At 40.3% G+C, this 27,483-nt stretch overlaps 1 protein-coding gene across 4 annotated transcripts in view; it reads left to right on the plus strand.

The window, feature by feature from the left end:
- The window catches only part of LOC112552066 (ninjurin-1-like), a 411,278-nt gene extending 391,768 nt beyond the window's left edge, over nucleotides 1-19,510 (plus strand). For all 4 annotated transcript variants that reach the window (XM_025216542.1, XM_025216526.1, XM_025216536.1 and 1 more), the window contains 2 exons: nucleotides 10,185-10,285; nucleotides 15,757-19,510. In XM_025216542.1, coding sequence (XP_025072327.1) covers nucleotides 10,185-10,285; nucleotides 15,757-15,862 — 207 coding nt within the window. In that variant the 3' untranslated portion in view covers nucleotides 15,863-19,510. The remainder of the gene's footprint in view (nucleotides 1-10,184; nucleotides 10,286-15,756) is intronic.
- Nucleotides 19,511-27,483: the final 7,973 nt, after the last annotated feature.

Genomic DNA, 27,483 nt, shown 5'->3' on the forward strand with positions numbered 1-27,483 from the left:
CATTAATTTCACATGTAGACGTGCTCATAAAGAACAATTGATCACCATTCTGTAACAAACTTTTGTGTATTTGAAGACTGTTAACAAATTCCCCCCAGTATTCCCTTTTCCAGACTAAATAATCCCAGTTTTTCCAACCTTTCATCATAAACCATGTTCTCTAGACCTCCTGTCTTTCTCTGGCTCTCCTCTGTCCAGTATATCTACTTCTTTCTTAAAGTATAGTAGCTAAAAATAAGCCCTCTCCAGTGTTGAGTAGCATGAAAGAATTATTTTCAATGCCTTGCATACAATACTCTTATTTAAACAGCCCAGTATGCTACTTTTTTTTTTCAACAATATTATACTGTTGATTCATATTCATCTTGTAGTCCACTATATCCCCTGGGTCCTTTTTACAGTACTGCAGCCTGGCAGACCAGTAACTTGTTCTTTCTTCATTCCATTTGTTTCCCACACACACAGAAGAAAAGACTTACTTAAAGTGTGCTCAGCCAAGACATGCTCTTTCACACTGACATTAATACCACCCTATGTCTATTGTAAATGCCTTGTCTGTTAACTTCTAAGACTGCATTTACCTTTTTCATAGCTGCATCACATGTGTGGCTCGTAGTCATCCTGTGATCAAACTAATGCACCCTAGTCATTCCTCTTCTTCTCCTCCTCCTCTGTCATTTCCAATTGTTGAGCACACGGGCTAGTTGTTAGTCCCTGAGTTGCCCCTTCTGCTATTAAATTTTATCCCATGTCTATAATTCCAGTCTGCAAGGCTTACCAGTTCTTTGTGGATTCTATTCTGATCCTTTCTATATTGACACTGCCTCAGAACACTGTCATCAGCCAATTCCTTAAGCACAGTCCTACTTTTGTGCCAAGTTATTAATGAAAATATTCAATAATTTTGGTCGCAAGACTCATCCTCCAGGAACTCCACAAACAACCCCCAGTAAATAGTTCCCCCTTCAATATGACCTTCTGTTGTCTCCCTTATAATCAGTTTCTTATAGTTTTTGCACTAATTCCCCTCTTCTCCAGCTTGATTACTAATTGCCTATGTGGCAACAGATCAAATGCTTAACTGAGGTCTGGATGCATTAGATCTACTGCATTTATCTTGCCCAGAAAAAGAGTTTTATAAACACAAGGATACTGGGTTAGTGCATTTTATCCCATTTTCCACTTACCTCTGTCTTTAATTACTGTTTCCTTTAACATTTGTTCTGAAGCCTTGCAAACTATTGAGGTCACAGTGACAGCTGCCCAGAACACTTTCTTCCCCTTCTTTCTTCATATACACGCTGTATGTTCTAGTCCCAGTCATACAGTATGACCCACAGCCTGATAGCTTTATTACAGTTTGCCAGTTCTTTCACCTTGTCCACCTTATTTGATCATATTAAGCTCTTTAAGTATTCCTCCTTCTTTGGATACATTTTCCATTCCCATGCACTCATCCTGCCGTTAAGTCATCCTGCCTACATCACTTTCTAATTGCTCTTCTTCTTCTTCCAATGAGTGTGTGGCATATGGAGAAATATCAGGGCTTTCAGTTAATCTAAGTGCCAGAGAACCATGCTCCCTGCCATATTCCTCCAGGTAAAAGATGGAGAAATGGTACTTTCCCATATACATACTTTAAGGATAATATTGTCGACCAGTTCCTAATTAAAATGTGCTCCTCACCTCAGAGTAGATCTTGTGTAGAAGCAGAACTTCTTCTGAAGTAGTAGCAGCATAAATAAATAAAACTTCTCGTTTCAGTTTTGTTTATAGTAGTGCTTTTTCCCGTTAGAACTTAATCTAGCATATTAAATTAAGTCAAATAATCCTCTTGTCAGTATAAAAATAATTAGCACAATTTTTTAAAAGAGCACATTACGGAAAAGAATTGTTTTTAGAAAAAGAAAAGAAAAAAACAAAAAAAGCCAAAGCTTTCCCTTTCCAGTATTATTTTAATGAGCTGAATTGTAATGGGTTTAAAATTGCAATTAAAAGACAAAAGCACAGAAATGCCCCATTTTAATTTTAAGCCATATCTCCTATTATTAATGCTACTAATAGCCTTCACAACCATTAGTATTAAGTAGCCTAAAAAACAGACAAAACTTGATGCTTCAACCAAACCATACACAAAGATAGATAGATAGATAGATAGATAGATAGTAATAAACCCCCTTCCTCGCAGCCTGTCAGATATGCATACCCATCTCCTGTGGGTTCAGTCTCTCTGCCTGAGGCTCTCCCCTCAGGTTTGTTTGCAGAACCTGGCCCCACAGACCATCTCCACAGCTGATCTATCCAGCGGCAACTTCTCTTAGCTCACCAAGTGCAGACATTGACCCAGTGGAAACTGGAATGTGACTCTAAGTATCCCTGCATATCTAGCAATAGAGCTTCTATCATTATGAATCAGTCAGATAGATAGTTTTTTCTTTAGGAAACAATCATGTATGTTCCTGTACTCTTCATCAGAAAAACAAAAACCCAAGCACATTTTAAAGTCAATCATGGGAACATTACAAAATAAAAGCAAAGCAACATGAATGAGCAAGTGAGAAATGAGCAAAACATACAAGAGGAGAGCCTTTATAGCCTCCTGTGGGACAAAATACGCATTGTTTAATGCTCAGACCTTTTCTACACTGAGGACTTTAGCCATCAGTGTAGCTGCATCAGTGTCAATCCTTAAAGGAGACAGAGCAAGCTGACACAAGCCAAGATTGGCCCCAGCTCCACTAGCTCCTGCTATAGAGCAGGGTGATTCTCAGATAAGTTAAAACCTGAAGGTTTGCTTGAGTAAGAGTAGGAGGATTTGGCCCAATGCTTATAATACCCATTTAAAAGCTTACACCTTTGTTTTTTCTTATGTAAATCACCTTCTTTTGCATGCTGTCACTAATCATTTATGCTATAATAACACCCAAGAGTTATATTACTGTGGGTTGGGGCCCATTGCATAAATACTCCCTGCCTTCTCACCTTTGAAAAGGTCATGAAAAGAATCAGGATGTCTTTAACAAACATTCATTGCATACATTGCTTTACCCTGTCAAAGTATCTTAGTTTATTCCTCAGCAATAGCTAATGATGTCTTCAACAATGTCAGCACACTGCAGGATTAAAGTTTCTTTGGTTGGTTGTTTACAGCAGCTGCTGCAGAGACAGAGGAGTGAACATAAAACACTGATTCTGTTCCTAAAAAGAGAGCAAATTTCTTTTGTAATTCTTTGATGTAGTACATTGTAATAAAAACAAACCACACAGAGCACGTTCCCTCCGAGGTTCAAGGGGAGTTACAGCTGAGAAACACCTGCAGGATTTGCTCCATGCTTTTAAACTGTTTTAAGCCAATACAAAGTTTTCTGGAAGCCCAGGTTGGTTAAATTTTGGATGTAAAAACTTAAGCACAGCCTTTCAGTGCCAAATCAATACTCAGAGTTACCTGTGAGCTGTTCCTGGGCTTGATCCTGAAGATTATTAAAGTTAGGGCTGACTGCCAGATTTGGGGGAGAGGTCTAGAAATGACAACATGGCAAATCTTCCACCATCCTTCACTGACCATTCATGCCAGCATACTGCATTTCACACAGTGTTTGACATCTGATCACTGTTCCTATGTCTTTTTCATATACTTCTAGACCATCAGGAACTCTTAAATTTCCTACACACACACAAACACTATACATATATAATATATATACACATACATACATGTACATGTATATATATGTATATACATACATACATATATTTCTTTTGTGTATGTATGCATGATAGACCTGTAAGGCCAGATGTTTTTAAATGGATGTGCACAATCGCATGCCTAATACATGAGTGCCAATCAGGCATTTAGATATACAAATTGCCAGTTTTGTTTTTTACTGATGATTTATGCAAGCATAATCATAGTAACCACACAGCAGTCACCAAGCAGGTGGGCATATTTTTCACACACTATTGCATATAATATATCAGTGCCTTGATGTTCATCCTTCCCATTAAGGTAATAACTGAACAGCTAGTACATGGCCACTCTGCAAACAGAAGGACGTTAGTCTAATAAAAGATGGTGACATGTTGACTTGGCCTGGATAGAGCTATAGTACCCAACACATCTGGATTTATTTGGCAGGTATGTAATAGGCCTCCCCTGCAGCAGCAGAGCCCTCAGTTATGCTGCTGAGGAGATAAACTGTGGTGAGGCTTATCTTGGGAATGAAGTAATAAGGAAGTCCTGTGAGGTTCCCGCAACATCATGTTCATGACCCCAGTTTCTGCCATGCTCAAGAGTAGCAGCTTGAGTTAACCCCCAGGGTGTCCTCAACACTTTGTTCTTGGGGTTGCCATGCACAGAGCCAGAGCCGGTGGATGGAGCTCATCTCAGCAGCAGAATGACTTAGCACTCTGCCACCACCATTGAGACGTACCATTCTCTTGGGAGGGCATCACGCAGGACAAATAAAGTAGCTCTCAAATGTAAAACATCCTTGCTTAAAGTGATGTCTCTCTCTACCAAAAAAGAAAACCCTTCCTTTAACATGCCTCTAAAGCCAAAAGAATCCACTCCACCTTCCCCTGCTGCAACAGAGACAGCTTAACAAATTTAAATAATTTTGTGTAAAATTTTCCTATCTAAGACAGTCATTTGTATGCTGGATTTTCGCTCAATGCAATATGCAACAGCTGAGATACCTTATCATACCCTGAAAGCTAACACTATAAGGAACTCCTGAAAATATTACACAGATTTTGAATAGTAAAGAACATTCAGAAAAGGAGCTGGCAAGCAGCCTCTCGAACCATTTTTAAAAGCAGACACTGTTCGCTGTTTCACAGTGTTATTAAGTGGAGGGGGAAATCCTGTGTGTAGCATCCATTTTAAGTGCAGCTTTTTAAACAGCTTAATAAAAGGGGGGAAATCATCTTAAAATGCAAGGAAAAAAAAAAAGAACAAAATATTTTTCCCCCCCTTTTTGGCTGCCTTAGGGTTAATTCCCCCATACAGGAATTTTCTAAGAGAATCTGCTACCAAAATGTGAATCTGATAAGATAGCAGTGTTGTGTTCTGCAGAGTGGGCTCCCACTGAAAGCATTACAGAAGCACCCCTGACCCCTCTAGTCTTGTTGTGAAAGGGAAAGTGGCTGGCTTACTTAGCAGCATCTTCAGAGATGCATTAATGATGTCCTTTCTCTTCCCATCAATTAGTATTAATTTTGTGGCTGCACCTGAAGCCCCCTAGTCATGCTTAGGATCTCCTCATGCTAAGGGATGATCATCACAGACTAGCAAAATGGTCTCTCCCTCAAAGATTTACAGTTTGATTGGGCCATGAGTCCAACCCTGCACTGACAAATGCATTTTTAATGCATCTTACAACTTCATTGAATGTCAATAGTGGGACAATGGGTATCTCAGTTTAAATACAGAACAAACTTGGTCCAGTGTCCACTGCAGCTAAAAGATGCATCAAAACTTAGTGCCAAGTGCAGATAAATTAGTTTTTACCTCACAGATTGCTGCCTTTGACTTAGATACTTTCAAGTTCTGAAGTTGATTTTTTTTTCTGATTCAAGCAAATCTTGGTGTTTGTATAGTGGCATCATTAAGGAAAGCTGCATTTTCAAATATCTCTTCTTTTCAAACAAAAACATAAGCTTTCTTTCCTGGCATGCTTCCTGAAACCTTTGTCTGGAATTAGATCTGGATTTCATAAAGAATCAGAAGTAGTGTATAGCTTGATAAACACATGTTTTTAAAAACATCTTTCGCTCCTGACTCCTAAATCCTTTATTTGTTGATGATAAAAACACACTCATTTTGCCAGTAGTGTATTGCTGGTGTTCAAGGCTTTGTAAATCAGATCTTTACTTTTTTTCTTCAATTTCTGCTCACATCCAGAGATGTTAAAATGGGCTATTGTAATATTAATTGCATCAAGAGATGCTGCATTTTTGTCTCCCATCTCTGATGTTTAAATTGCAGTGGATAGGGGGAAGTTTCCAGCTGTTCTTGCAGGCAACTAGCTTGCTTTCTTTATTGATAAAGAAAATGATTCCTCTAAAGGAGAGCAAAAAAAGTCTTGGGACTTTGGCTGTGAATAATACCACTGCACCAGTGGTAGATTCAGGTTTTTGACTTGTGGACCATGTTTAAATGAATTTAAGCCAAATCTAAATTGACAAAGGAAATTTGTCCTCTGGAAGCTCAGCCCTTTAGAAAATGTCTTGTTTATTTTGGGCTAATAAGAGCTGCTGCAAAAATGACTCTGAAGATTTAAAAAAATATATCAGAAGAAGGAGGTATTTTTAGATTTAGATTTTAAACACAAGAAGAAATGGAAATCTCTAGCTAGGAAAATTAAACAAATACTGCCAGCCACAAACCATTATTTTTTCATTCCTTCATTTTTACTTGTCACCTGAACAATGGGTACACAACTAAGTATATTTTATGAAAGACTAAATGTTTTAAGCTCCACCGTGAAGCAATGAAAGGCATAGAACTAAGGGTGCAGACAGAAGTGGCAATTTTCACCCTATCTGGCCACAGAAAGTAGTTTATAGCTGTGACCAAACATGCGCATGGCTGCAGACAGCTTCAAAAATAGTTGATGGGGTGAAAATCTGACCATGAAGATGTTTTGAAACAAAGTATCCTTCTGTGCTGCCTGTTGGCCTTGAGCTGTTTTCAGACTGGGAGGGAGCAAAGGGAGAGGAGGGAGTTCTGTCTGGGGGGGTTTGGTGTCCCCCCTGAAGTGCATCCACCCCACTCTCCAGAGCCGGCTGAGGAACCCCCCAAAATGAACTCCCTCTGCTCCCTTTCCGCCCTCCCATTCTGAGACAGGGATAGGCTGGGAGAGAAGAGGGGCCGTAGCTAGGGGAAACCAGAACATGCCTGCAGTGACTCTGGCTAGAAGCCAAGGGGTGCTAGAGCGAGCCCTCTCTTCACTTCAATAGTGCTGAGCTGAGGTGGGCATGGCCAGGCCCCAGCAGGATGCTCTGATTAGGGAAGGGTTCCTCCCCCACTCATGACCAGCCTAGCAGGCAGTTGCTAACACAAAGTTTATTACCCCTAACTCAGTGTTTATCAGCTCATTAAGAAAATAATAGTCTCTCTCCATTAGTTCAAGCTCTTAAACAGCTTTTACAAGGAAGGACATTACCAGCTATCTGCTGATTCTGCCTTTGTCCTATCTGCCACAGCATGAAGATAGCCAGCATGTGGTCTGCTAGCTAATGCGGAGAGGTGTCTGTGCAGAGGGGACTGAGGAATCCCTGATTAGCACGGAGTGGTGAGGAGAGTGGGGGAGCAGGGGGAAGCCAAGCAGATGCCTGCAGTCTCTGCCAGAGCTGCAGCCAGGGAGCAGAGGGGAGGGGCCAGCCCTGCTGTGGAGCAGAGAGCCCCGCACAGCTCAGAGAACAAGCCAGGATGCTAGGGAACTCTGGTTTAACTTAAACCAGCAAGGGGTCTGGGATAGACATTGCATAAACTGGTTTGACCCAAATCAGTTAAGTCTAATACTACATTCAGCCAGGTTTATCTCAAACCAGTTTCAGCCATTTTCAAACCAGTTTATGTGCAAAGAACATCTATTCTGTTACAAGTTTAAACCAGTTTCTGATCACTTAAACCAGTTTATGTGTAACTTCTGTCCCTAACCTAACTGTTTTAAGATTTCCTGTAATCCAGGATGAGGACAAATAAGAAATACCTCAGTCTTGTACCTTAAACTTGATCCTATTTTCATAGAGTTCAAGAAGAAATTGTCCAATGGCTTCTACAAGGGCAAAACCAAGTCAACAGTGAGCTAGGCACACCCACCTCCAAGCCAACAGACCAGATTTCCTCCCCACACACATAGTTACAAACATTAGAAGATTACCGATAGGAATTTTTTTTCAAATAAGCTAAAGGTCAGAGGGCCATCAGAGCCACTTCCCATTCTGTTGCATGTTGAGGGAGTTGAGATTTGTATATATTAAAATATGTAAATATAATTACTTATTTTTATAATTATATTTAGAGCCTCCAAATCACCCATACAATTTTCAGGTCTACCTGGTCCTAAATCTACTAAATCCTATGTTCACTGAGTTGCCCTTTATTTTGTATCCCCGTGCAATATTTCCATCACAGTGAGGCAGTGTTGTAAAGATACTTTAGGAAAACAAAGCCTTCCATTAATTTAGCAAAACATTAAGCAAAACTTGGTGATGAGAAAAGCCCAAAGTTTTGAAGTCAGGATAAACCCCCTAAACATGAATCATTGTCCAAAGCTAAAGAAGATAAGAAGCTTCCAACAGAGAAACACATGTTGACTTCTCCCACTTGAAACTGCATCTCTTCTGAGTGTCCTGATTCCCATTTTTGGAAGGTAAGCCAAAAGCCTGGCTGCCCCATCCAGTGACAGTTATTTGGCCTGCTCACTTCTTAATGAGCAAATGTGTCTCTTTTTTTCTACTCCTGTCCCAAGCTCCTTCCCTTTCATCTTCTCCCTGGGATGTCTCTTCATCAACTCTATTGAGGAGTTCATGGTGCTCCCCACCTAACGTTCTTACTTTGTTCTTCCCCAAAGTGGTTCATCCTTCTACCTCTCCACCTGGTGCATTTGAAAAGAGCTAACTTGAAGCTGCTGCTGGTAACTACCTCTCTATAAAAAACCCAAAAGCAGAACTCTGCCCAAGTACATATCACCTGGAAGCAATACAACCCAGGCCTCAACACTATCCTGACTTTGCATAGAGCATACAGATTCAATCATAGATATTGCATCATGAGATTCCCAAGTATTCTTCTATCAGCTACTGAGCCCACAATAAATCTCTTCACAGTTCTGTCATGGAAATAGCAATGGTGGCAGACAGCCATCTCCCATTCAGCTTCCCAGGCCTATTAGTAGTATGTTCTTGTGCCTCTCTTGGTCATAACTCTTTTCATTTTGGTACTATACGGTATGTATATACCACCTCCTTAGTAAGATCAGGCATGCTGTTGAAAAATAAATCGAAGCCTGAGGCTGGTGCTGGGAACACACTAAGGGCCACATCAAACAATCTACTCCACAAATCTGTGAGCCAGGTGCACACAAAGTGGTATGAGTAGGCAGTATTTATTTCCTAGAGGTATGCCCAGACTTGCTAAGGGGGCAGGGTAGAGATATGTGGAGGCCTGAGGAAGAGCAGCCCTCAGTAGATTGCTTGTCAGGCACTCACCTGTACGCATGGCCTGTCCAGCTCCAAACAACTCTCAGTTATGAGTTATTTACAGAAGGGGCACCTCTGCCCTACTCAACAGTACTGAGGAAATAATTCCCTTATCTGGTCATATCAGCAATAAGCAAAGCTGAGAGCTTTTGCCACCCCCACATCATCAGTGTAACCATCACACTTATTCTTTTTCTCTCTCTCATCTTTTGTATAGCGTAGACTTGACAGTTTATACTCCAACATGACTGCTTACAGCCTCACTTATTCTGTTCAGTTTTGGAATGGTCTAGTTCTAAAATAGAGTAAATTGCAGATATCTGCAATCTAGGAGTTGTCTTCCTTCTTAGGTGCTACTGGGAAGCATCCTTAAGTTAGAAAACTTGCACAGGACACATTCTTTGGAAGTGAGCAAACATTTTACTCACGGTCTGTTTATCCCTTTTTGTTTGCGAAACAGTCCTCCTTCTTTCACCTTAATAAATATAAGAATTAATGAAAGCTGCTTTTTGGGCACCCTGACTATTCCTTTTATATAACTGTTGAAAGAAAAAGTGAACAGGATTGACAATTTCATTTATCTTTGTGATAGAAATGCAAAGTAAAGAATTTGTAGCAAGTTATGTGCACATCATAATAAAAGGGCAGCAAGAAGCCCTTTTCCAGCCAGTGCAATTTATTTACCTCTTTTCAAAATCAGCTCCTTATTGTGTGCCTACAAATCTGTAGGCTCTGAATATGCATTCAGAGAGAAAGGAAACAGGATAACTTTGAAAGGGTATTACATAGGAAATTGCAAAAAGTACTTTATAATTACTTAGAAGTTTTGTGAAATTAGACAGTGTATTTTTATGCATTTCAATTGGGAATAAAAATGCACTCATCTGATGGCCATAGAAAACAAAAACAAGCATATGATTATAGCACAATATATGAGTTCACGGTGTGCTTGTAACACTATTACTTTAACATTCCAGTGCATTTCAATCATCCTCCAGCTAATGGTGGCAGCTTTATTGATCTACAAAGGGTCAAAGAATATAGAAAATGATGATCCTGAGCACAGACTTAGTGACAGGTGAGCAACAGTCAAGGGCTTCTAAGAGTGTCCTTGATCCACATACACAATGCTGGGAGTTCCTCATGTACTTCATAGAAAAGGTTGGGAATGAGATGAAGGGATTCTTATAGTTGACCCTGCATCTTGGAGGGTCAGAGTTCAACGGCCTGCTCCATCACAGAGCAGGGCATCTTATGTAACACTGGACAAGTCTCTTGTTCTTTCTGTACCTCAGTTCCCCATCTGTACAATTGGGATTATTCTGTAATGTGCTTTATTCTGCATATTCTGTGCATCTGCTTTAAAAATATTGATTGCTCTATTTAGAAACAATGAGCAAAAGTCTTCAACTCTGTGAGTGTCTCCAGCCCACTCTTCCCAGACATCAGGAAAGCCAGTCAGGTATGCTACACATGGTAACCTTGCTACCTTGACACAACCATGTGTCTCCAGGGTTCCTTATTACCACCTGTGCTTGCTTCCCAATTTGCCTCCATCAGTAACAACATTTCTATGGAATTAAATGAGGATAAGACTGGGCTCCAAGCACCTGTTTCTATGAAGTTAAGTAGCTGAGAAACATCATGCTGTCATTTGCAGGACAGGGGCCTTAATCATTTACCTAATCATCATAAAGAAATTTTTTTTTAAAATCAGTGTTATAAGAATTGTTGCCAGAGTTTCAGAGAGTGTTAAAAAAGAGTAAAAAGCAAGACCAAATCAGTTTTAAAAGAACATTCTAGCACAGGGGTGCTCAACCTCCATCGCACAGACCAAATCCGGCCCACGGGGCTCACCTACAGGTCAGGAAGTTGGCAGCAGGGAGCAGTGGAAGCTCCATGCATCCAGATCCAACCTCACCTATGTCATTGCCCACGCAATGGGATCAGGGCCAGGCCACCCACCCATGCATCCACACTAGGACCAGGACTGAGCTACTTCCTTCCCCACCAATTCCCTCACAACATTTGGATCAGAGCTTCTCCAGCTGCCCCCCATGCATTAGGACTGGAGCTGCCCTGCTCCAACCCACCCCAAGCATCCAGACTGGGACCAGGACCAGGACCAGGCTGCTTTCCCCTCCTTCCCCCGCATGTCCAGATTGGGGCTGCTCCACCCCACCCCTGAACTGGGTGGATGGATCATGGTCAGGCTGCACAACCCCTGCAGCTGGATCTGGCACCATCCATCTGGCCCCTGGGGCAAAAAGGTTGGGCACCACTCTTCTAGCATTCCTTTCAGTTGTCCAGGAATTCCAGATAACATTTGTTGTTCTTCATGCTGCTCATAAAACAGAACTTCTTCCTCTCTATAAAGGTTTAAATAGCCAACCTGACTTAAGTTGCTTCTAATTTACAGCAATTATTTTAATAGTCTATGAAGAGTAGTAGATTTGCATGACATTTTATCATGTAAACTAAGACACAGAGCCTGTACCAAAGGATTTACAATCATACATAAAGATCAGACATGAACAGCAGTTCAAAGGAAAAGGTACAAGGTAACAAGGGTTTTTGAAAGAGATAGATCTGAGGGGTGCATTTCGAGGAGAGGTGGAGAGAGCCGATGCAATGACTATATGAAGCCAGCGAAGGCGAGGAAATGAAAAGACCATTATAAGGAGAGAAGATGGAAAAGGACACTGTAATGAAATGATCTAGGAGGAGATGAGAATATATATGTTCGTTTTATATGTACAAGTATTACATTTAGCTCAACCTAACCAATTAGGTTGATCTAAATGCCCAGTAGTGTAGGTATTCACAGTACTTAAATTGCCTGAAAAAATGGTGACCCTGATCTAAAGTTAGTTTACCTTAGAGGTAAATTTAGATCAACCTGGGTTAACCTGATCTAAAATGGGTTAACCTGGTCTAGTGTTCACAGTACAACCCTGTGCTGTTCCTATGTCCCCATCCCTGACCGGGCTATTTTTAGCACCCGCTTCCAACTCCCCTCCCCCAGGACTGAGTAACCTACCCACTACCCCTGCAGACCTGCCAGCCCCTCTCCACCCCCAGTTACTTACCTTGGTCTCCTGGTACCACTCCCAGCAGTGGTGAATTGCCTTCATGTGCCTCTTCTAGTTTAGATTTAGGTGGCTTAAAATAAACTGCCTAAACCTAAACCAGGTCCTGTGAATGCTTGTTCACACCCTAGATCAGTGCTTCTCAAAGTGGTGGTCTGCGGACCGGCACTGGGCCAACGAGCCACCGGTCGCCAGTCCGCAGCGAGTTGCCAGGAAAGAAGGAAATATATTCACCGGTCCACAGCAAGTTGCCAGGAAAGAAAGAAATATATTTTCAGAAGCATAACATTGATATGTCAGCACCACAGTTCGTACGTTCCAACACTCCAGGTGACGTCACATCGTGCGAGGTGAGGAAAGAGAAAGAAACAGCCGGTCGCACATTTGTGTAGTGCTGTTACATGCAGTTGCTGCCACCGGCTGAACCGGGCACCAGTCCCTGGCCCACTGGAAAAAAAATTGCCAGTCCGCCACATCAGATAGTTTGAGAAGCACTGCCCTAGATAGCATAAGATTGTTCTAGCAGTAATGTATTACGTATTATGGAGAAGGGAAGAAGGAAGAATCCATAGAGGAAAATGTTACAACAGTCAAGGCAAGAAATGGTCCTGGCATGCACCAAGTTGGGTGTGGGCTTAAAGAAGAAGCAGCAGTCAGATGGATTAAAAATGTGTAGTTACCAGTGGGGCCATAGATTGAAGAGTGGAGAAGGTATAAGAGGAAAAAGGAGTGCCATGTAGTTCACTGTCAGGGCAGACACTTTTTCCACTGTCTCCCAACCAGAACAAGTCCAATGACGAAATAACAATAATTCATGACTACAAATAATGCTGCCTCTGGTTTACTTTCACCGGTATTTTATTGTATTTACAAAAGCCTGACAAATCTAACCAACCATTAAAATCTGTAATCACACTGACAAGAAATGTACAGGCTTTGAGTGAGTATACACATGTAAGTGCAGATGAAGAAAAATAAGTTGAACTTCTGATTCTCAATGAAAAGAGAGAATAATGTGCTTAGACAGTTTTAGTAATTTTTCATGTATTAACTGCTACTGTAGTATTCTTTTCATTTATGTTTATAGTAATGGCAAAGTACAGATGTACAGAATGCAGGCATAAGACTATTTAGAAGACAGCTATAGGACAGATGGTCTCCTGGATGTGTAAGAAGGCCTTTCTATAATTAACAGTGGAGTCATTATATTGAAAAAAATCACTTGTGTAATAGTCTTTTGCATATGTTTAGTAATATCCTAAAATCTATCAGTTACATTGTAGTATTCATAAAACCACAGAGATCTTACATGTTTTAAGAGTGGAGTAAAAGTCATTAGTTCCAATTTTAATTTAACAAATCTAATTTTATAAATAAGAGTGATTTTTTTTTCTCAGGCTATCATTTTTAATTATGCATTTACATAAATTTGTTAGATGGCTGATGAAATATTAATACTAAAGGCAATTTTCTGTCTGTGAGGAACACTGAAGAAAAACTTTGTTCACAGTATATCTCCAAATCATATCCAATTAAAGCTAAACCATTTGTTCAATGTTTCTATAAGCAGCTCAGTGTCAAAAGCACACCTCTTTTTTTTAACTCACTGAAACCACCAGTTCAAGCTCAATCAGGTGAACATTTTAGTCTCAGCTTGACCTCTGCCTTTAGACAAGAAGTCTGGTAAATCATCAGCTATTGCTTAAGAAAAGGTCAAGAATAAGCTGCCAAAAAAGCCTGTATTCCTTGTTGTTGGATATAGAGGCTGATCCAAGTACAGCCCAAACCAAACAGAGCTTGGAGGAAAGATGAAGGAGAATTTTTTTTAAAGCTAAAATATTTCCTGAAATGATTTTACAGTGCACAACTACATTCAGAAAGGTAAAGGGTAAGTTCATAATGCTTACATCGCAAAACCTGGCCAAAGTGAACCACAGGTTTTGTGGGTGGTTAATGTTAGCTTTGTTAATGTGCACCATCACACAAACACTGCCTCCTTTTAGGACTGCTGTTTTCTACCTGTTGATGCTACCAGGATCAGTGGGGCCAGAATCTACCAGGATGTGAATGCCTGGTGTGCTCACGCTCCATGGGACACTGTTCTTCCCGTGAGTCCCTAGGGCTATGTCTACCACTTCTCCTGCCCCCATTCCCAATTCAGTTGCCAGACTTGGGCACATATGAAGCAGGAGTGGGCAGGGCTTGTTTCTCAATAGCAATCCTAACCTCAGAAGGAAAGCAGGACAAACATAGCCAGAGTGAGATAAGGCTATACTGACTGCAGACATCTGCTGAAGCTGTCTGACTTGAAATTTTCCAGACACTTTTTTGGCTAAAATGGGGGGCTGAGGGGTGAAACCATTTTTTTCATCCTTTTTGTGCAGTTTTTTTTCCCCCACAAATTTTAATCAAAATTATCTTATTTATTAAAGAAGCCTTTTGTGAATCTGCCATCTGCCAAACACTGGATGGTGATAGATAAAAAATGTCAATGGTGTTTTCAATTTGCGGAAAAAATAGGTGAGTTCAAGTCCTGCAAATTGAGAACAGGATTGAAATGTCAGTTCTCTTTTTGAGGTTTATTAGCAAGCTGTTTGACATCTCCCAAGGGTCTGCCTCCCATTCATAGCTGCTCCATTTTCCATACATGCAAAAATATGGATGATTCCCACAAATCCTACCATACTTCCACTGATGCCCTCCATTTTTTAGACTTAAAAAAAATCAAAATACTATAGTATAAGACAGAGCATGTCCAGACTGTGATGTTGTAGCCAACTAGAGGTTTAGCCTCCTTAAAATGAATGGAGCTTGTCTGGTTTTAAACACCTCCATCATAGACTTAATGGAAATGACAGAGTGCAAGTCAGAAAGAAAATGCACTTGGAGCTCTATGTTTTTTACAGAGCACAGTGTGAGGTGTGTGGCTTAGAGGGCAGAGTCAAGCAGGCTGCTTCATGGGGCTCAGGATGGAGTGGCCTCAGGTGCAGTTATTTTTGCTGGATATGTAGCATCCTTACTAATTCCAGCATTCACTTCTGAAAAAAAGCAGGGTCATGTAACACCCTGCCCTGTGCATGCTACCAAGAGCATCAACTTTCTTTGGAAGCATGAGAACTCAGAGGACTGTTGCTGCTGCATGTCCAATGTATAATGACCTTTGCAACATTTCTTCCCATTTATCAGTCACTGTGTAACCCTCAACTCGCTCCAACCTGTAAAACACTCTTTGAAGGGACCTTATCACCATTTATGCCATAAGATAGTTAGGCAGATATGTGTTATATAGGCTTTCTCACAAACGGTAACAATCGAAGGCATAATATATTGGGTTTTCACACAAAAGGGTAGAAGTTAATAGCTCTGGGTATAGAACCAGAGTGCATTCACGGCTATAACAAAAATACTCATTTCAGTCAGGGAACTTTAATCAATGTTCTATTTTGATTTCTCCTTGTAGAGTTCACCTGCTGAATAATATTGTGACAGGGCTAATTCTGGTCATCACAGCTGTCAAATGTCTTCATCACTGCCTTCTGGTTTTCTCCTCTTCAACTGACCCCTGAAGACCGAGATCCTGCAGCTACAGGAACCATTGCAGTGTGTTAGCAGGATCATTACTATGTGCAAAGTGCTCAAAGGGTGAAAATATAGTAAACTTTTACACAGGATTATAAGGTTTATATCCAAAAACAAATCAAAATAAAACTGACTCTTTTTGGATAGGGAAAATCTTGGTCTTCAAGCAGGCATGTTGCCCCTGCTCAGTTACACTACTTATAATCAGGTAGAAGTCACTAATCTCAAATTAAGTCTCTTTATTTACAAGGTCAGTTAATCCCAAAGTAGATTATTAATCTGGCATGTAAAAGATATTTTTAAATGGCATTTTTCTTTCTTAGGTTGTTAGGTTAGGCAGTTTGTTTCCTGCACTTTCTTGCTTATTGCTACAATGAATACTATGACTAATCTGATATCTGAACTGTTTTATTCTTTGCTTGTTGGTTGTGATATGTATGAACATAGGTGTTGATACCACCTGGACAGACACAACTCTTGGAGTACAGGCAATATCTTTCATATCGCCTCTCCCCAAGAGTTTTGTCTGCCTATGCCTCTAGACCAACAAGGCTACAACAAATATACCTGAAACATGGAAGATATAGTAATTAGCCATTTTGAACTGAAAACTTTGCAACATAAGAAGAAAGAAGTAAAATCCAGCATCCTGCCTGCCATTGGCCCCCTTGAAGTAAACACCTGGCTCCAGCCTGTGTTTGAGCCTAATTTGCATACTTACAGAGCAGCCTTTTTTACAAAATAAAAGATATTGAGTATACCCAAGAGGTTTGTCTGCCTATGCCTCTAGACCAACACGGCTACAACAAATACCCTTGATACCACTTGCACACTGTTTTATACAATTCAAGACTTGGTGAAATACTTTCTGAAATGGGCTCAACATAGTACAATGCTATGAATTCCTGTAGTCAATAATATCCTTCCCAACAATTAAATTGCCTGATAAATGTTGTTCCTGGGATTTGATTTGTGAAAACACAAACTAATTTCTTGAATTGTATGAAGCCCAATGATTCGATTCATCTAGATACTTGCACTTTAAATCTCTTTGAATGTACATAAAGAATTCATCATAAATGATCTGCAGGTAAAGCATTAGTTGTTATGGGTGACAGTCCCCTCTGTGCAGTGAGTATAAGTGAGACACGTTGTACCAAGCCACTGTGCTGGACCTCTGCCCACTGGTGAATTTTACTCTGTGAATAATTTGAAACAAATGTGGCAATCTGTTTGCTCAAAATCCACAAACAAAGAGTTGATGTAATTTGTCTAAGAAATGGCTTAGTGTGAATTGCTAGCTCCCCTCTAATGATTCGGACAGTAAGAATCCTTTCCTTGAGCATCTTTTCTGCCACAGCTTCATGGATCAACTGCTAAACTTCACTAATGCTACAGAGATTAAAGCCAATATTTTACATTGTCAGTGTTTTATTTTGCAAGAACAAAAATCTTGAACAATAGCCAAGGCGGCTTCTGAGTTTTCCTCTCCCCCCCAATTAATCCTTTTTCCCCATACACACCATGGGTTTCCTAGGCTTGATTAGATTGTCCAGCTTTAGCTGCAGCAGTCTATTTAGTCTGAAAGCTACATCCTGATAAATACTGACTATGAGATCCTACTTTGTAACACAAAGCTTCTGATCTGCACATTGGAAATTGTAGGTGTTTCCTATTTTTAGCTCACCAAAAAGCTGCATCAGAAAATATCTGCAAAAAGTTAAACAGCTCAGAGTCACTTTCTTCATCTTGTTTTCATATTATAGCTGACAGAAAGAAGCAGGAGTTCCCAAAATGGGAATGTATGATTTTGACCCACTACCATTTAAGTGCCATCTCTTCCTCGGTGCTGTTAGTGTCCCCCAGGTGTTCATCTGTCACAGAACATTTCTGCTGATGCCTTTTGACTGTGTGAGCAAGTGGTCTTGGTTCTCTAAATGCTTCATCTTTTGACATATTTCCTTTGAGGTTCCAAGGTTCTTTTTTCCTGTTGCTTGAAACCTGTGCAACAGAAGAGTTCCTGACCACAAGATTTACTGAAAACACAAGAAATGGATTTAAAATGCAGAAAATGGTATACTGCTTCTGATGATTTGTCTGAATACAAGGCACGCTCAGCACAGTTGCAGACAGGAAGAGGAAACATTACATGTTCAAAGGGCAAGCTTTAACTTCTGCAACATTTCCAGTCACAGTCTAGAAAGAATGAACCCTCTCCTGTATCCAAACTGTTTTGTAGGTCTTCATGCCCCAGTCTTGAGCATCATATTCCAGGGGTCATTCCTCCAGTATCTGTTAAGTCTCTCCACTGTTCTTGGAGTCAAATAATTCAGTGTAGTTTGATGGACTATTTGTTTTTTAAAAATCTCACCTCCCTTGGTTATAAAATATGAATTATTTACAGGCTACAGGCTTTCCCAATAAGTATTTTTTTCTTCTGTGTGTGTAACCTTATAACTTCTTTATTTCTATGACTAGCAAGGAAGCAGTAACAGGTGAGTGATTCAGCTTGAACTGAATAATAGTTTTAATGGTCATCAAAGGTGCAGTTTCACGTCTAGTGCAGCCACTTGGCACTGGGGCAGGACCAGCTTCTGTTGCACTGACTACAACAGCATAATCACCCACCCCTATGGCAATGGCTGCTATTTAGCCCCCTGCCCAAAAAGGGTAGTGCCTGGGGCTATTGTCCCCACCTTTAAATGAAATAAACAATGAAGATGTTAGCTGTGGGCCAGTCCCTGTGTGTTGTGACTAACACAAGCTGTTCATGCTCTCTTCTGTTCTTCTCCAGTATTAATACTAACTGGTTAAAGGGGAGGACTGAATACATTCTAATTGTACTCATCTGCCAAGGCCAGCTATGAGTTGAGCCATGTCATCTTATGAGATTGGCTCCAGCTGTCATTTTCCTCTTTCCTCTCCTGCTATGTGACTCACTTTGTTGAAGTGGTGTTACATGAGCAGTGTCACTAATTAACACATTGTGATCCAAACGCTCAGCTCAAGATCTGCTACTTACCCAAATCCCAGCGTAACCAGCACTTATAACAAGCTGTACTCATTCACATCATTAATATCTTCTCCTTTGCCTAGCTCAAACTGCATTTATTAAGGTATTTAAAATTCCAAATTTAACAAAACATTTAAAAAACAATGAGCAACGCCTATACCATGACAAAGGGTTCTTCAGCTTTAACTCTTAAAACTCTAAACTAAAACACTGTTGGAGAAACCAAGAGAGGTGTATAGGTCCTGGTAATAAGACCACATTCCAAATTAGCAAGGATTGTGGTGCATACCTGGATAATCAGGTGTAGCCAGGAAGTGAGAAATCCTCCTGCTACAGGAAATGATGCTATGTAGTGCTGTCTCAGCATACTTCAGCTTGCTTTTTTTTTCTATAGAAGCAAAATTCTTCCTTTCCAGATGCTCATTTGCACTGGGTACACAGCAACCAAATCAGTCAAATTCTAATGAAACATTACAGTAGCAGAATTTTTCCAGCCACCTCGACTGTAGGTTCTTGAAACTGGGACACAGGTGATGAGTTTTAACAGCAACGTCTTTTCTTTCATGAGTTTATCAGGCTTGTAATGTAAACAAAAGATGTCAATGCATTTAAAATAAATAAAACTGCCTCCAATTAATCAGGTTTTATTTGTTTGGTAGTTGTACTGTTGCAGTAATTATAATAATTTTCTAGTTGTTCACAGGGTCTCACAAGAAAAACAAGATTGATGTGACCTATATTTCCAATTCATTTGGAGCAGACAGTTTTTTGTTCTTTGTCTGTACAGTACTTAACACAATAGGACCATGGTAATACAAATAACTGAGCAAACAAAAAAAAATAGTTTTTTAAAAATTAAACAAGCTTTGAAGCCTGTTGTGTATCATCAAAAATACAGAAGGAAATGAAACAAATTTATTTTCCTTAAAATACTGTGCAATCTCCTGAGTGTCTGCAGTTCGCGCAGTTTAGTTTTCAGCAGGTGCGTCTACATGTTCACTTTAATGCTCGGTAGCCTATTCTACTGTGCATTAAAGTGTCATGTCAAAAACCGTGCTAATATGCTAATGCACAGTAAAATAGGGTACTGCACATTGTCACTAAAAAACATGCACTTTCGCTACTGTGCATTAGGACAGTCTAATGCACATTTATTTAGTACCTCACATTAGAGGTAAATGTAATGTGCAGTAGCAAAAGTGCATTAATGAACATGTAGATGCACCCAGCAAGGCTATTCATGCACTTAAATGTAAGCTTATGCATAACAGTGCCTGCAGAATTGAGGCATAACATTTTAATAGATTGTAGCACATTTTATCTGATCTGTAGGGTCCTCATGGATTTGTACAAGCAACAGATTAGTTGTTATAGACTATTTCAAGATCAAATATACAGCAGTTCCCTATGTTGTAGCCATTAGTTAACTATTTTGTGCCCAGCGGGGAGCACTTGACCTTTCTTAAGTCAGTGGTGTTCCTACTTGAAGTTAGTTTCCTTTCTAAGATGTTTTCTTTAGTCACATTTGCGTCCAATTCTCCGCTATGTTACACCAGTAATAATTTTAGTGGCTTTTTAAGATCTGAGCATGAGTAAGAAGAATCTAGTTAGTGTTTGCTGGCCCATTTATGTCATTTAAGGGATGTTTTCTTGTAAGAGAAGGCAAGTTTTATCCTTACAAGAGATTTTTAGAAAGTTATAATTGCAGGTATGACAGAAACTAGTGGAAGTTACCTCCTGAAGTAAGTGAGAAATACTGAACGTTAATATCTATATTAGAATTGACATGAACATAGTACCCCTTCACATCTAGGAGTCATGATGAGTAGGTTAGATGCTTCACTGGATCAGTGACAAATAATATTGACCTTTCATTTGCATCATACAAGGATGGGTCCCCTTGGAGCCAATGCTTTCAGCAGTATCACTGAAACATCACCCCCTATTGAACAACATCTAATATCAGAACAGGCCAGATTTAAACCAGACAAGTCCTACACTTGTCAAATGCTAAACATCACCCAGCATATAAAAGATGGATTCAAGAAAGGGATGATAACAGGTGCTGTGTTTCTAGACCTATAAGCAGCATACAACACAGTCAACCACCAAAACCTGTTTGCCAAAGTCTATGATATGATGCACGATTAGTGCCTAGTGCAAATCATCTCATCTCTTAGAGAACAGACATTTTTAAGTAGAACTGTGCAAGAAATGGAGCCCCTGGAGATGGCAACAAAACGGCCTCCCACAGAGCTGCATGCTAATGCCTATCTTTTTTAACATATATGCTAATGACCAACCCATACAGAGACTATGAGAAGCTTCATATATGCTGATGATCCATGCATCACATCATAAGGGAAAGACTTCACCACTGTTGAGAACAGACTAACGTGTCACTGAGCAACCTCTCAGATTACCAGAGTAAGAACCAGCTTTGTGCCAACCCAAGCAAGGTGCAGGTCACAGCTTTTCACCTATGCCATAGACTAGCCAAGCAGAAATTAAACATCACCTGGCATGGAATCCCACTGATATAAGTACCCAAACCCTGTCTACTTGGGGTTTATATTGGACTGAACACTTACCTTCAAGGCATATGTGGAGAAGAAAAAAAGGGAAAGTCAGTGCCTGCAACTGCATACTTTGAAAGTCGGTCATCTCAAAGTGGGGAGTGAACCCAGCTACATTACGAACCACTGCTATTGCCTTGTGTTACTCCACTGCAGAGTATGCATGCCCAGTATGGGAACAATCAGTTTATGCCAAGAAACTATACCCAGTTGTAAACAACAGCTGTGGTGAAATAACAGGATGTCTAAAGCCAACATTACAGGATAGCCTGTACTTACTGGCTGGCTGGCTGGCATTGCACCACCTGATACCAGAAGAAAGGTAGTGAGCCAAAAAAAAAAGATCACAGCAGATGGAAGACCTCAGGCATCCATTCTACAGTTACACAGACATAACTAAACGACTTAAAGTGCAAAAGTTGTGCGAGCAGTGTTGCACCACTGGATGAAACGGCTTACAGGGCATGGCTGACGTTATGGAAGGAAAAATTAGGAAGGAAAGATTACATGCAATCAGATGCTCTGAAATGGACCTGGAACCCCAGGACCTTCCCAGAGGAGCTAATCTAGACTGGCCAACATGGTGATGCCTGAATTGCCTGTGCACACAAACTGGAAGATCAAAAGCAAACATGATCAAATGGGACTATGCTAATGACATGAATATATGCAAGTGTAGTAAAGTGCAGACTATGGAGCAACTGCTCATTTGCCAGCTCCTTGGTGAGACCTACAGAAAGGAGGACTTTGCTGCAGCAAAAGAAAGAGCCATCGTTTGTGCACAATCCTGGAAAAACATATAGTTTATGACAAGGACGCAAGAAGAAGACGACAACTGAAACATGGCTTCTTCTGCCAATTTAGCATAGGTGCTGATGTCATCTTTTCTCATCTTAAGCTATCCCTATGCCTAGATTATTCAACCCTTGCCCAATAAAGATAATGGAATTGCATGTGTGTGTGTCTAGCCAACCACTGATACCCCAGGAAAAGAGAGGCCACAAAGAAGCAAGCGATACCATGTCACCACCTCTCCCATGCTCTGAGAAGAAAGACTCAACAGCCAAGTCCTATGACTTACATAAACACAACTATAATCGCTAATTTTCAAGTAAAATATATTGCAGGCAGTCTTCTGGTCTTCTCACTGTTTTCCTAAGTCTGTTACAGTCATGGTGCATATGGCTCTTGCCACACGATAAGCATATTTTGTCTTCTTTTTCCATGTGTTCTGAATAGGTTTATCTTTTACTATTAGATCTTTTATTAACAGAGATGATCAGAGAAGAAAGCTCAAAGAGACAGAAATGAAAGGCAATAAACAAAATAGGCTTGCGGCATAAAACAAAAATGTATCTTTCCAAAATGCAGAAAAGCTCTACCTTTAATCAGTATGATTGGAAGTAAAATAAGTTACCAGTGAAGACTAAATGTGTTTGAAGTAAGATGCTTCATAAACAAATTCAAAAGAAGCAGGGTTTTCTAGAAGTCTTTACCATCTCAGACCAAAATAGGACCAATCAACTATATCTTGAAGAATTTGTTAGACTTCTGTCGGTCATCTAAACCTTGGAATTGCTTGGAGACAATGTGGCACGTTGTTTGCAAATGGGAAATAAGAAAGTAATCATGTATATTGAAAACAACGGAGAACCTTTGAACTTGCTGCATTTATGACCTTTTACAAACTTCTTATGGGAATACAAATATCCTGTCATTTTGGTTTTGGCTTGATTGGAATTGAAATCCCATAGGGGGAAAAAAGGAAAAAATGCAATAAAACCTCTTGAATTGATGTTAAACCACTGACATTTTAAAAAGAACCAAGCTGGCAGTTGCCAGTCTATTGTTATGAGCTACACTGAAGCAGAAACTCCACAGTGAAGGTCAGTGTGCTGGAAGCAGAGATGTGAACATTTTAGCATTACCTTTTTCTTCTTTTGGTTTGTATCCAATATTTATTTTTGCCCCTCACCTATTTTCTAAAGATTATACTACATTCTGACTGGTTTCTGCAGACTGTCAGTGTTCATTTTCCTCAGGACAAGCATCAAGCACTAAAGTTTTGTATGAAGAATGTCTTTGCTACAGAGCTGCTAGGCTTGCAAGACCCTTTCTCCCATTGGCAGGGGGAGGATATAGGAACAGAGCTGCCCTGAGCATTAATTGGAGTCACTTACAAAACGAACCTTTCTAGCAATGGCAAAATAGACCCCTGCAGCCATGCAAAAAACTTCAGTCTCTAATGAGAAAAGGCTTGCACTAAAAAAAGCTCTGAAAAAAAGGAAGAACTCCAAGAAACAGGTCCTATACCTGCCAAAGGAAACTATTTTTGAGAGTGATAAGTATTGGTAGATCTTACAGATCTTACAATAATGGATACATGGACTCCTACCCCATTACTGAAGGGGAGAGGGAACCAAGGGTCAGCAGGCCAGCCCCAGCCTCCTGGACAGCTTAGTGATAATTACAAAGGCCCCATGGACAACATGTTTCTTGTCCCAGGTGCAGACAGGGATTGACAGGATATTTGTATTCCTGGGATGGAAATAGAGGGTCAGGTGACTCAGGGAAAGGCATATAAGCTCAAGGCCTGAAGCCTGACTATACGGAGTATGGAAGGCAGCGCTCCAGAGTGGAGCCAGGCTAAGCTACTCAGAAGAAGGACTCCAGGCTGCAGGTGAGCTGAGTGGAAACCCTGTACCACCAAGCATCAATGGATAAGTGCTTTACGCTGGTGTGGTAGTACAACCACAGTGTGCAATTAACCCCAAGAAGGGAGCCTTTTTGTTCTTGGGAGTAAACGGTCATGCTTTTCATTTGCATTTGAAGCAGCGGACCAGACATAGCTGTAAGAGGTAGACAAGAGGTCACAGGGTGCTGCAGGGGCACTCTACAGAGTGCCCCAGAGTCTGGGACCTGGTAGGCCATATGGGGAGCAGAAGCCCAACACCTTAGGAGTACTACTGTTTTTCTGGAGGACTGTGATACTGGACAACAAGGATTGAGGCACAAGCCCAGAGCCCTGCAAAGGTGAAACCAAGGGGCCAAGGAGCCCAGAGCCTGGGTTGGGGCAAGGACAGTCACCAAGGGGCCCACTGCCCATAAGGGGTGAGATTGGAGCTGGGGACTAGAAGCCTCAGATCCAAGTAGTGTGGACTCTGGGCAAAACAAACCAGCCAGAGTAAAGTGGGCCAAGGCCAGAGGGCCTCAGCCCAGACAAGGGCCAACTGGCCCAAACCCCCTTTGCCCTCTAGGAGCTGCTTCCCTGTCAAATAACAGCATCAAGGTGCAGCAGGCAAGATAACAGCATGGGACCCTAAAGGGACCAGAGCAGGTAACAAGGTGGGGGACAGGCAGCAGCCTGCAGGGGTGACTTGGCCGCTCCAACACAGGGCATGCTGCAATACAATTGTATGCCCAAAAACTGCGTTGGGATTTTACATGAAAACAAAATAAGTGTCCTATGTTGTGTGTCATAATGGAATCGTTTTGCAGTTTGATCTTTTCTGAAGGTGATCTAGAATTTTTTTTTGTGGGCTAACCCCAAACAGCTAAATGATGTGTTAAACCAAATGGCTTCAGAGCTAGCTGTTAGAAAGTATTTTGGTTATTCAAATAACAGTTATTTAAAAATTATGGGGGCAATGTTCTTAAATGTCATCACCTAAAGGGCACTGGATTCACTTATGAGATTTCATGCATTTCTATAAAATGTTGGCCAGCAACAACAAAGGGAATTAATTCACATTTCATTATCATGAAGATCAGTATGGTTCCTTAAAGGGCCTGGCTGGCATTAAGCAGCACAGCTCCCCTAAACTCAATGAAACTAAGTCATTTAGCCTTCATTGAGAATTTGGCTGAAGTCTGGGTTTGCAGAACAGGGGTAAGTAGAGGATACTTCACTGAAGATTTGGCTGAGTTTGCAGAACAGGGGGAAATAAAAAAGAAAACAAAACTAAGCCTTTCCATTAAAATATAAATAGAATAGAAAACAAAACTAAGCCTTTCCATTAAAATAAATTCTATAGATTTGATGAAATTATCTTCCCCCAAATGTTTTTGCCCCTGCCTGGAAGCAAATCATAGCTAGTAATTAAAACATAAAAGTCAGACTCCTGAGTGTTTTCTACCATTCTTCCTTTAGAAAAAGCTCAATGAATATAACACTATAATAAAGAATATGCTAATGATTAGTATAATAAAATAATAGAATATAATAAGGATTATTACTCTAATTATTAATCCAATTATTGTTTTTATCCACTCTGTAGAATTGTGTAACAAAGATATGGTTACCTATTAAAATGGTGGATTCAGGAAAAAATCTTTAAATATTATAGTCCTTTTCTATAAAAGCAGATCACAGCTGTTGACTCCACTGTAAAATGTTTACAGTAATATATACCTACCACACAAGGGGGCTGTGACATTTAATTAACAGTTGCAAAATTGTTCTGTGCATGAAGGGTAGGACATGGTTCTGATCTAGCAAAGTTCCTGGATGCATGCTTCATTTTCTGTGCTTCAGTACTTCCACTGATTTCACTGGGGATTGCTTGTGTGGCACTCTCTGTAGGGTCAGGGCTTGGTGCATAGCTTATCTTTGTGGCTTTCTTGACTTGCATCAAAAGCTCTCAATCCTGCTTACTGTAGACATGGAGGTAGGTAAGTAATGCTTTCCATGCTCTGGGAACCCTATTTATTAGCTGGGTCAAACGCAGTAAATGACTAACTCCTTGCCACCACTTTAGGAGCTTAGTGACATGTATAGAATGTCTGCTACCCAGATCAGCCTATAAAGTTATGGTTATCTTTAACATTAGATCAACATGTAGAAAAAGGAGATTTGTCCTTATACTAGATTATGAATCATTTGAACTTGTATATATTTGTGTTAATGTGTCCCAATTTTAACTGCAAAGATAGCATCACTAGCGTGTTCCATTGTTACACAGAACAATCAGACTAAGTACAACATAAACATGATGGTATAGAAGAAATGAGTTTAATTAAAGAGAAGCCACCAAGATAAAAACTTGTTTTCAAATTGTTTCTGTTAATTATACACACAGATTTATTAAAATTCAGGGAGTTTTTTAAAATCTACCTTGCATTTAGTTTGTTTCTACTTATTGTTTATTTCTGTACATCTAAGGAATGAAAAAAATCAATGAATATGGCTTGTTTGTAGTAAATGTAATTTCCTGGTTCTTATCCATCTGCACAAATATGCAGTGTTTTAACTATAAATATTTAAGAATGTTTCATATCTATATAATAACACACACCTTTTGGTAATATTTGATAACATCTTTTAAAATGTTAAATGTTTTCCACTTTTTCATGAAAGCTCTGGGCAGTGTGGTATCTAACCATACAGACAGGTTTGAAGACAATCTGGATCCACATGCCACTAGACCTTCTTATGCTAAGTCCAGAGGGTAAGCAAGTGATTCTAAAGTCAAGGCTACCAGCTACTAGCTGCTGCATCTTTCTCATTTCCATAAGGAACTCAAGTACGTGACTAACTCCAATGTTTTGGACATTTATGTTAATCTCCATTCTAATCTGACCTGACATTGTATTAACATGATGTTTGCTAGTCACTTTGCTCATTGGTAACTGATAAAGCAATTTATAACTGGACAATATTTAATCCAAAGTAACCCATTTCAAAGACTTAGATATATTTGACAAATTTAGCATCGGGTCCAAAAAAAGACCTAGGTGCCTCCATGTTAGGTACTGCAGCACCTGGATTTTAGAGGTCTGACTTGCAAAGGAAATCCAGAACACAAAGTTAGGCATGCCAGGCTCCATACACAACCTGAGAAGAGTTTGGTGCCTGAGAAGCACATGCTAAAACTCAGGCAGAGTGGGGAGATGCCCAGACCTAGCCAACAGAAAACATTGAGCATAAGGGTGATCTGGAACACCTGTGCCTTGCTGGAGTACAACCATCCATGTCTGGGCAGCAAAGGAGGTGCCTCTGTGTGCACAGGATCCCACAACT

This window comes from Alligator sinensis, unplaced genomic scaffold (genome assembly GCF_000455745.1).
Source record: "Alligator sinensis unplaced genomic scaffold, ASM45574v1 scaffold170_1, whole genome shotgun sequence".
Classification (NCBI taxonomy): Eukaryota; Metazoa; Chordata; order Crocodylia; family Alligatoridae; genus Alligator; species Alligator sinensis.